Genomic DNA, 11,944 nt, shown 5'->3' with positions numbered 1-11,944 from the left:
TACATACACATGTGTGCGTATGTGTAAGAGGTGGGGACTCATCAGTTTGATATTGGGGCGTGATGTAAGGGCAGGTGGCCTATAGAAAGTTCGGGTGGTGTGTTTGCGTCCCGTCATCACTGTCGCGATCACAAGAGTTCATACTGCCGTAGGTGCATGCGTTGGATGATGTCTCTGCAGTCGTTAAACACCCGTCGGATGTTTTCTGTGTCCACGGCGCAGGTGAAGTGGGGGTAGCAGTAGTGCCGACCATCGCCACTCGCTGTACTGATCCTCTGAAAGTGAAAAAAAATGCTCAAAGTTGAGTGTTTGTTCATTAAGGGATTTGTCTAACAAATACAGCAATGGGTGATGGCAGGCCCAAAAATGAACACTCAGTTGTTCGGTATAACTTTAGTAGAAACTGCGAGAAAATTGGCTTTGGCTAGTAAATTAATAATTACACTAAAGTTGGTCAGTAACTTTACAGGAACTGTGAGTAAATTGGCTTTGGCGATTTATACCTCTAAAGTTGGTTGAGTTTAGGGGTTGGGTTTTTGTTACTCTGACCAATCAGGTGGTGCTTTCCAGATGAATATCACGTACGTTAACTTTTAGCTACATAACAGCTTGGCATTTGCCTACCTATTGTTGTACATTTCTAATGAAAAGGTGCTTATGAGGAGATAACATAATGATTGATGTTTAAGTATACAATAAAATTAAATGGGTAGGGACTAGTCGAATTTGACTCTACCAATGGATTCGACTAGCCGACTATTAAAAATCAGTAGTCATGCAACCCCTATTAAGAACAGCAAGTAAATTGGCTTTGGTAAGTAAATAAAATGGCATTACTCTAAAGTTTCAGTGAAAAATCTACCATCAGAGGTTTATCAGACAATATTTACAGAGAAAATGATACTGGACAAAAATATCATTTTATGTTTTTATAAAATGCAAAATACAGTAACATAGCGGTTAAAATAACATTGGCTGTTAAATTTACCACTATTGACAGGTGTGGCAAAAATGTTATTTTGGACCCTGAGTGATAAGTTACCAATTAATTTAGTTATTTGACTCACCAGGAACTCATCTCGGATGAAATATTTTGCTCTTGTAACTCGTGGATCTTCCCCTGGCTCTGGTGTTGCTGTTAATGAGAGAAAAAAGATGAATCTAACAAACAGCACTGATAATCTGATATCCAAACTTACTACAGCGAGTTTCAGCTTTTTGTTAAAATAAGATTGTGTTGCCTGCATATTGCGAAAAGAAAGGCATAAACAAATGAATCAGGGAAAGTTTTTCTGTCTCACTGACCATCATCCGGTGTAGTGTAGCGTGCAAAGTCTGGGAAGTAATCCTCAATTTTTGATTTACCCGCCAAAACCTTCTCAGCCAGCAAGTCTTGCTTGTTTAGGAACAGAATGACAGAAATAGTTCGAAGCCACCTGGAAAGTGAGGTAAGACAAAAAATACATGTTTATAATCATAAAAAAAGACACATTGCAATAACACATAACTTCTTTATATGTGTGAGGTATAAGAGGTTACCTGTTATTCCAGATGTTCTTGAACAGGTTAAGTGCCTCCTGGAGTCTGTTGGTCTGATTGTCCTCTCTGAGCACCATGTTGTAACTGCTGCTGGCTACCACGAAAATGATGGCGGTCACGTCTGTAACATGGAGAAATAAGTTACACATAGTAAACAATCCATTAAAACAATTAATGCTTAATTACAACAAGTAGTAGTGATAGATTGCATGTCCGATATTTGGCCACTTTGAGATCGATCAAACATTGCTTCTAGTGAATTTTGTGTGAACACTTGTGTAAAAATAAGCATCAATTTAATTTCTGCAATTTTGTGTAGTTTTGTCATTTGGGAATCATTAAATTGTGTTATATAGTGTGGATATAGTTTATATATGTGTAGATATAGGTATATTGGTCTACTGCTTATTAATATTTTAAGTATTAAAAAAAAAAAACATTTACCGTTAAAACACTGGATCCATTTCCTGCGTTCGTCTCTCTGTCCCCCAACATCAAACATACTGGAGGAAAAAAAAGAAGAAGAAAAAAAAAAAGATAATTACATTTTACATTTATGCATTTGGCAGACGCTTTTATCCAAAGCGACTTACAGAGCCCTTATTACAGGGACACAATGGTGGTGGCTGTGGGGCTCGAACCAGCATCCTTCTGATTACCAGATTACCAGTTATGTGCTTTAGACAACTACACCACTCTCAATTACCTCACCTTTACGCCATCCTAGATGGCGTAAAGTGTATGTTTTTCCTTCTTCAGCAGAGCAAAATTAATATTTTTATAAGCACATTTCAGCTCTGTATATCCATACAATGAAAGCGAATGGGTGCCATACTTAAGCAGCATAGAAGTAATCCAAACGACTCCAGTCGATCAATTAATGTCTTCTGAAGCAAATCAATAGGTTTATGTAAAAACAAAAAGGGATAGTTAAAACTTTTTTAACTTTTAAAAAATGCTTCCTCCTACCAGTCGACCCATCACAGAGTTGTCACGTGACATAAGCATGATTGAGCATTCACGCAAGATGGAAGTTAGGTCATTTCAAACAGCATACCAGTGCTGGCAGAAAGTAAAGATTTATAGTTAAAACATTTAATTATCAACTTGTTTCTTACATAAACCTATCGATTTGCTTCAGAAGACATTTATTGATCGACTGGAGTCATGGGGATTACTTTTATGCTGCCTAATTATGCCTTTTGGACCGTCAAACAGCCAGCAGCCTCATGGCACCCATTCACTTTCATTATATGGACAAACAAAGCTGAAATGTGCTAATAAAAATCTTAATTTCAGTTCTGCTGAAGAAGGAAAGACATACACATCTGGGATGGTTTAAAGGTGAGTAAATCATGAGAGAATTATCATTTTTGGGTGAACTAATCCTTTAAAGGCTGTAAGAAAATACTATAAAATCCTGGTTGAACTCACTGAAAATTTACTTTGTCCACTTGGAATCTTGTCTCGAAGATTCCAGAAGTTAGAACTCTGCATCTGAGCAAGTCCTGAGAGTGGGAAGACAGTGAAGACAAAATAAGGAAAGAAATTTCTAATTAAAGATTTAATTAAAGTCAGATGCCTCTCAAGACATAAATAAACAGGGTTCCCACACCTTTTGATCAATTCATTTCCATAATAAGGATTTACAGCAATTGCACTCATTTAGAGAAATTTCTAGCATTACATATTCTAGAGTTGATCAAAACAAGAAATTTCCATGACTTTCCATTATTTTAAGAAACTCTTCCAGAACTGATAAAATAATCAAATAAAATCCCATATATTTCACGATCGTGGGAACCCTGAATCTGCAACTGCTTCAAAAGCTTCATTTTCAAAAATAATCAATTTATAATCCGACTGATAGCTCAATCGGATTGAAAAGCCTTCATGTAAACACAAAAATTATACGACTGAGCTGGATCCTAATTAAATTTCTATCCGATTGAAAATGGTGGTGTAGATCTAAAATAATCAGTTTAAAAGAAAAATATATTAGCCATGTAAACCATAGCTAATTCTTTTAAACGAATTATTTTAGATCTCCTTTAAACCATTGCTCTGCGCACTGGAGTAGTCATCAGATTCCAATGTTTAGTTGGAATCTGACTACTTTCCCAATGAACAGAGCAGTGGTGCGAATGTATACATGATACTAGTCACAGGAACCTAATTTATACAAAGCAATGACAAAAACGCATTATTAAGGGTATGTGGGTTCACACTGAATATGCTACAGGGCACATATTTTCTTTCATGACAGCAAAAAGCTAAAAATTATGTTGTGTAATTCTTAATAGGGACTTTAAGCAGCAGGTGCGGTTATGGCGTTCTGTGTTACATTGTGTATGTGACTTCACTCACTTCCTGACATCGAAACCATAATTTCTAAAGCATTTATTCTTTGCCATAGTGATGAAAGCATGTGACAGATTAGGAAAGTAAATGTTAGAATATGTTTTACAAGAGACGATGGAAAGTGGTAGTAAACATTAAGTAGCTTAAACATCCTCCTCGAAACTTATGTTAAATTACACACAGTTATAGGCTTTGAATAAAACAAATTAAAAAAATATTGATAGCCTATTAATAATTAAATTTAGGTTTTAGATTTAGGTTATTTATATCGTACAAGAGTAAAACTCTTCTTCTGACAGTTATTTAACACTAAAAGCATCCCTTCTCTTGCTGTTATAAATAGCCTACCTTTATTTATTTGTATGATTAAATGCTCCTTTCCACCATCATTATTGCATAGTGATTTTTTTCATAGCATCCCGTCCGCAACAATTGCTTAAAGTCCAAATGTTTTTTTTTCCATTACACATCTAAAATGTAAACTGCCTTAAGAACAACAAGGAACAACTTTCACCTAACTGTCTTTACTTCATACTCGCATCCAGAGATGCCTGCGGTTAAATTGGAGGAGGAATATGCATGAGGTAAATACATGGTTAAGTCAGACAGAGATTTAGACGCTGCTTCTAATTCTTCATTTGCCGAGTAGAGTGAGTAACATGAGATGAAAGCTTTTCTGGCATATTTTTTTAGATATCTCAACAAAGCAAAAACGACTTTGGTCCCATTCTCACTTTCTCAGCCTTTCTCCACTTCTTCAGAACGCAACAACTGACAATCTTCGCATGCACTGAAGTTTAGCTCAGAATACATATAATGCACATGTAAATGAATAATTGTATCAGATTGTAAAGTTTAGGGTACATATAAAATGTCCATTCAGAATCTGCAATCGGATTGAATTTATTCAGATTTATGAAAATTTGTGCATGTAAACAAAGCTATTAAAGTTTGTGGATTGCTGGTCACATACCTGATCAGTAGGAGTATAATCACTCTGTTTCACAGTGTCAATCCTATCCAGGAAACTAAAAAGAAATAGAGAAACAACATTAAAATGGCAATATTTCTGCAGGATTTCTATACAAGCATTAAGTAGGGATGAGAAATGTAAAGAACTTCATTATTCTGATTCAGATTCCAGTTACTGTAACGATTCTATTACAGGAATATTCTTGCCTCATTACAAGTTAAGCCCAATCGACAGAATTTGTCACATAATATTGATTAGCACAAAATGTATTTTTGACTTGCCCCTCCTTTTCTTAACTTTTTAAAAAAATCTGGGTTCCAGTGAGGCACTTACAATGAAAGTGAATGGGACCAATCTGTAAATGTTAAAATACTCACCGTTTCACAAGTATAGACACTAGACATAAACAATGTGTGTTAACATAAAACACATTAAAAAACTTCTGTGTAATGTTACACCCAATTTTACAACTTTGTTGCCATCACAATGTAATATCAACAATCCCTAAAAAAAAAACTAAAATGGCTGTAAAAATTACAATTTAAACAACTTTACAGCTCAAATAAAATAAGTTAACAGAAGAATTAATGCAAGTGCTTTTAATAAAATATTAGCTTCACATTCCTGCCTTTAAACCCTCCAAAAACCAGCCCCATTCACTTCCATTGGAAGTGCCTCTTAGTAACATCAAGTTTAACTTTTTTTTTAAAGAAAAGAAGGGATGAGTTGAAATTATTTTTGTGGTTATCAACAGCAATTGTGGCAAAATGTTGATTGAGCATAACTTCTATTGAACTCAGAATACAGTATTCCTTTAACCATGCTTAATCCATGAGGAAGCACCAAAAAAAAACAAAAAAAGGCAGCTGACATGAGGTGCAGCTGTGGTATCAGCCAGCAGGTGGCGCATGTTTGTGTCAGAGATCAAAGCAGGCAGGGTTCTGAGTCATAGTGATCAGTGTGCTCAGTCAGACTCTGCTCTAGTCAATGGATATGCTCTAGTGGGAGGAATCAGAGAGGGGAAGAGAGGGCAAAACAGAGGGTGGGAGGGGGGTGATCAAGAATCACTGTCTTAGTCGAAACGGTTGAAAACGCGCTGGAGGAACAAGATGGTGGGACGGCTCAAACTCAGATCCTGGCTCTTTGTGCATACAGCTAGGATCTAAAAGGCCACATACACACTGCAGATAAATATGATCGTCACTCCACTTTTGAGTGCTTAATTCTGTTCTGTAAACACAGAATTACGTTATTTATGAGATTGACAACCGCAATCTAGAACTGAATGCACTTTGGAAAGATTCACGTAGTGACCACATAATTTACATTCAATATGCATAGTGTGTACAGAACTAAACAATTTGTTAGCACTGCGTGAAATAAAAATTAAAGTTATGTGACTTTCAGTCCATGTCTATTTGCTTTGAAGACATCTAAACTGGCAGCCAAATGTTTGGAATAATGTACAGATTTTGCTGTTTTGGAAGGAAATTGGTTCTTTTATTCCACAAAGCGTCATTCAACTGATCACAAAGTATAACCAGGACATTACTGATTTAAAAAAAACAGCAACATCACTATGTGAAAAAAGTAATTTTTTATCCAATTTATACAGGCACCATTTTCAGCAGCCATCACTCAAACAACTTATCCTAGAGCAATCATGTCAAATTGCTAATTTGGTACTAGACAATTCACTTGCCATTATATCAAATACAGTTGAAAGCTATTTTGTTTGTTAAATGAAGCTTAACATAAGTCTTTGTGTTTGATTTTGAGTTGTCACAGTATGCAATAGACTGGCATATCTTAAGGTCAAATATTTGGTCAAAAATGGCAAAAAAGAAACATCTTTCTCTAGAAACTCATCAGTCAATCATTGTTTTGAGGAATGAAGGCTATTCAATGCTTGAAATTGCAAAAAAACTGAAGATTTCATACAAAGGTGTACACTATAGTCTTCAAAGACAAAGAGCAACTGGCTCTAACAAGGACAGAAAGTGATGTGGAAGGCCATAAGTACAACTAAACAAGAGGATAAGTACATCAGAGTCTCTAGTTTGAGAAATAGACACCTCACATGTCCTCAGCTGACAGCGTCATTGAATTCTACCCGCTCAACACCAGTTTCATGTACAACAGTAAAGAGAAGAATCAGGGGTGCAGACCTTATTTGAAGAATTGCAAAGAAAAAGCCACTTTTGAAACAGAAAAACTAAAAGAAAAAGGTTACAGTGGGCAAAGAAACACAGACAGATAATTGGAAAAGAGTGTTATGGATCTTAACCCCACTGAGCTTTTGTGGAATCAGCTAGACTGTAAGGTGCATGAGAAGTGCCCGACAAGAGCTACAGGAACCGTGGGGTGAAATGTCACTTGTGTATCTGGACAAACTGACAGCTAGAATGCGAAGGATCTGCAAAGTTATCATTGCTGCACGTGGAGGATTTTTTTGATGAGAAATCTTTGTAGTTTAAGTTTTTCACATTATTAATGTCCAGACTATACATTGTGATCAGTTGAATGCCACGCTGGTGAATAAAAGTACCAATTTCTTTCCATAAGAGCACAGGGCTTGACATTAACTTTTTGAGGCACTTGTCCTTCGGACAAGTAAATTTATGTTTCACTTGTCCTTGCACAAAAGTCACTTGCCCGGGAAAAGATTTATAATTTCATTTATTTTTTTGTGTTTTGCTAATGCAGAATTCGAACAAACCATTGAAAGCACCCAAACACTATCAATATTAATACAATTCAGTTGAAACAGTAGAAAGGAACGTGTCCCAAGAATAGAGTTCCCCTTCAACAAGAAATAAGGATCTCCAGACTCCATAATACAAAGTAATACTTTGCACGCTGGTGTGCAGTGTATCACCAGAGGTAGTGGTGACTCTTGGTGTAAATAAATAACCCAGTCGAATTCATCTTTCCATTTGGTTAAATTTTGTTTTAATTCGTATGTTGTTGGTTTAAGGTGACTTCTTGTTTTTGGAGCTTTTCCTGGCGCTTGGCCGGGCTGCGGAGCCTGAAGAAACATAACTCTCCACCACTGCTGCCAGCAAGGTTTTCCAGCCCAAAACCTCGTCAAAAACCGCGAGAATTGGCCAAACCCGGTAATGATATTTTTCCGCAGTGCTGAATGAGAAGAGCCATACTCTCGAACCATATACAGAGAGGTAATTTAGGCTATAGGTGATTTATAAACAGTCTGTTTATAACCTGAAAAAATAACGAGGCATTTTAATGTTTTCTAAATCAGTGTTTGCTGGAAATATACCTCCATCTCCGATGTAAAGCGGATCGCCTTTAGAGAGAAATTCATATGGATTGCATAATCAGACGGTAACGTTAGGCTATTTTCTTTCGATTTGAATTGGTTCTTTAAAAGTGGACATTTCAAGCTTTAGCCCAACGTTACATAGACTATATTTTGTTTCAGTTCAGTTTCAGTTCACGGAGACCATGAAAGCGCGCCTGATTGTTTTATTTTATTTTGCAAAAGCACGTTTTCTTGTTATTGTGAGTTTACACAAATAAAAGTAGTTGCAAATTATGTATTATTATTTTCAGTATGACCAGAAATGATAGAGTATTTAAGTTGTTTCCACTGTTGATAGGAAAACGCAAGTGTTCGCGCCCGCGCCTCTGTTCCATGCAGTGCGCGCTCCACACTCCGTACAAACCTTTGGATATGCGTCAAAATCTTGTGTTTATTAAAAAATTTGTTAGTTTCAAATCGATTAAATTAAATCTGTAAAATAGACGTAATGAGTGGCACATAACGTGAAGTAACATGGCATTTTATTTTGTTTGAAATTTAACTTGTCCGGTCGGACAACTAATTTTCTCTTCTACTTGTCCTACAAAAAAATCCACTTGTCCCGGACAAGCGGACAAGCCTTAATGTCGAGCCCTGGAGCAAAATCTGTACATTATTCGAAACATCTGGCCACCAGTGTGTATGCTGATGTATGCTAAAATGTTTACAAACTGAAAGGGGCACTCAGTATTTTCTGTGTTTACATCTTGGATTAACACGGACACGGAACGGTGTGGATCCAGCATCATTCAAACGCAATAATTTTCAGTTACTGATGTCACTGTAGAAATTGACTCTTCACAGTTAGTCATGAATTTAATTCACGAGTCAAAGTGTCCAAAAGCAGAACAGTTACTAAGATTAAGCAAGTAGTATTCAGCTGATCATGTTATTCTTCCCCCATGAGGGGATCTCTCCATGTAGAATAAAACCGCTTTTATAAAGTTACTGATATGACTGGGGTTTTCATCTACATCTTATGTGAGTGCTAATAATAATATACATGTGTTTAAATATGACTACTACTTTTGAAGTAACCATTTTTAAATGAGGAAAAAATGAATTGCACCTTAACTGACAGACATACACATTTTAAATTGACATAATTTCTCTTCCAGAAAAATGTATTAAAAATATTGATGACTCATCCTGCACTTTTGTCCATTCAACTGATTTCTAGAATGAGAATGTCCCTCCCCCTAATAAAATACAACAGTGCTTGTAAAATTTTATTTTAGCCATTTTGGTTCTGGAAGTATTTTTCTCTCTTTTTTTTTTTTTTTTAATAGGGATTTCATTGGAGTCTTCATAAAATTCTTTATAAAAGTTCTAAGCCATGAATCAAACCAATCAGCTCTGAGGCTCATTGCTAACTTAACTTGGAAGCCAAAAAGCATTTGAAAACTGAAGGTACAAGACTGTGTACTTAATGTCTTTCATCCGGGAAGAACAACAATCCCATGAAGCATTGTGAATGATGTAATCTAAAACTATTGATTTGAAGTAGCTGATAATAAGCATAGAAGTAATATATTTTAAGTTTATTGCAAAATTCTCAGATATATACATGTATGGGTTAGGAGAGTCATTTGAGAGTGTAGGGAAACCAACTTGATCATGGGATTGTTCTACAGCGATATGGCAAAATAAATAGTATTGGCATGAATAGACAATATAGCCTTCTATTACATTATACTGGCTTGTTGCATGTAACAACAAACAAAGCCGATGCTGAATATATCTTATTAAATATAACAAATTTCATATAATGATTTTCATTGAATAATTACTTTCATTTTGGACTGTTCCTCACACAAAGCTATCAAATGGCTTCAATATACATTTATGTCCTCATGTCCAATTTCATAATATGCTAATGAGTGGACAGGATATTTTTTATTTATTCAATTATTTATTTTCATTAAACTTCTGAATGATGAAAGTATGTCATACAGGTTTGGAATGATATGAAAGTGAGTAAATGACAGAATTTTTATTTTTGGGTGAACTATCCCTTTAAATCCTTACACTTCCCATCCCTGTAAAAGTGTAACACCATATCAAATAACCTGAGTGGGAATCAGAGACAAAGCGGGCGAAATCAGAAGGCAGGATAAGGCTGTAACCCCCTCCCTCCCTTCCACCCCAAGCCCAATTGGAATGTGACATACAGGGTTAAAATGTGACAGCAAGGCTGAAGGTGCCACACACAGCGGCATGGGCCTGAAACTGCACTAATGTGTGTATGTGCATGCATGTATGTGTGCACACTAAACCCACGGCAGTCCATACAAAATGAAAGTGTAATGGCACTTCACATGGAAGATGAAGCATAAACTAGGGATGCGCAAACTACATATTTTTCCAAATCAATTAGACAAATAATCAGAGTTAAGGAAGCCCTGTATAACAAAGCTGGTTTCAGGCCACCTAATGCATTTCTTAGGCCAGAAACAAACTATTTCAAAGCAAGTACACAAATGCCAATGCTTGGCTAACGAATTGTCAATGTGCGGCCTAGTTGTACATGCCTAACGTGCGTTCTTGCGTTACTGTGGCGGCAAGTACTCAAGGGGGTGATAAAGTTACCTTCAAAAGTCTATCATTGAAAAGGACGAGTTATTATTCAGTTAAGTTGCTATAAATATAGAGTTGCTCAGCAATATTCGCTTCAAACTGATGCTCCACCATGACAGTAGTTGACTTGAATGCACCATGTACTTGCGTTGTGTTATGAAATGCTGTCCGACACATTTTGGAATGCAACAATGCACATAATCCAGCTAGCGTAGCTAGAAGCATCTGCATTCATGCACTTTCGTGGAGTATGTTTTGACCTTTAAACGGCATTTACATAAAACGTATTCTTGTTCAAAAAATAGCTAAACTAAGTGCAACATAATGGAACAGAACGCAGAGGTCTCAAGACACATTTTTTAAAAGTTGGACTTGATGTTTTACATTGACAGGCTGAGGTGCAAATGCAATGCTTGTCACAAGACGCGATGCATCAGATGAAGACATCCGTCTGTCACCAATGTAATTGAAATGAGGCAACTTTTCCTAGACGGTTCTAGCGGGTTTTATCACTGCTAAAAATATTGAAATTAAAATATAAGAAAAATATCAAAATTAGTGCACTAACTGATTAGTTGTTTGTTGGACAACTAGCAGAATACCTGACCAGCATGATGCATCCCTAGCATAAACAGAGACATTAAGAGAGAGACATACAGGACAAAATAATGCAGACGGACAAACAGGAAGCAGACAGGAAGGGGGTTTGAACAGCCAGTTGTGTTCTGACCACAGCCGCTGTCTAACACCATATCTCAATTATTGCCTTTCTTCCTATTAATAGTGCATTTCCAACAATATCCCAGCCCCGCTGTTTAGACATAATACAACTAAAGCCCCTCTGAGAATGCATACAGTCTTCATTGTCGTAAAGCCAAGCAGAGGAGACAACTATAGCTGCAATGGAGTATATTTTGGCCTGCATTCTAAATACAGACTCATCTCAAGTGGAATTCAAGAATTTGAATGCCCTCACAGCAGGAAGCTCAAGAACACTAAATTCTAGTTGTGTGTCGATCTCGGTCAATAGTAATGTTGCAGTGGTATATGGTAAACCACAGTATGAAAATGTATGGTCATCATACCATGTACATCTGCTTATCTACGGTAATGATTAAAAAAATGCAACCGGACGGAGAATCTCACCTGCACATGCTCATCTCCTTTCCTCC

At 36.5% G+C, this 11,944-nt stretch overlaps 1 protein-coding gene across 2 annotated transcripts in view; it reads right to left on the bottom strand.

Annotated features, from left to right (window-relative positions):
* The window catches only part of gnas (GNAS complex locus), a 58,721-nt gene continuing 46,777 nt past the window's right edge, over window positions 1-11,944 (bottom strand). For both annotated transcript variants that reach the window (XM_052130986.1, XM_052130987.1), the window contains 7 exons: window positions 4,874-4,928; window positions 2,974-3,047; window positions 1,984-2,042; window positions 1,540-1,660; window positions 1,306-1,436; window positions 1,068-1,135; window positions 1-275 (listed from right to left, as the gene is read on the bottom strand). In XM_052130986.1, the coding sequence (XP_051986946.1) occupies window positions 129-275; window positions 1,068-1,135; window positions 1,306-1,436; window positions 1,540-1,660; window positions 1,984-2,042; window positions 2,974-3,047; window positions 4,874-4,928 (655 nt within the window). In that variant the 3' untranslated portion in view covers window positions 1-128. The remainder of the gene's footprint in view (window positions 276-1,067; window positions 1,136-1,305; window positions 1,437-1,539; window positions 1,661-1,983; window positions 2,043-2,973; window positions 3,048-4,873; window positions 4,929-11,944) is intronic.

The sequence above is a fragment of the Xyrauchen texanus genome, chromosome 7, assembly GCF_025860055.1.
Source record: "Xyrauchen texanus isolate HMW12.3.18 chromosome 7, RBS_HiC_50CHRs, whole genome shotgun sequence".
Classification (NCBI taxonomy): domain Eukaryota; kingdom Metazoa; phylum Chordata; class Actinopteri; order Cypriniformes; family Catostomidae; genus Xyrauchen; species Xyrauchen texanus.
The sequence above is the reverse complement of the archived record's forward strand: the minus strand, read 5'-3'. Positions and strand labels throughout refer to the sequence as shown.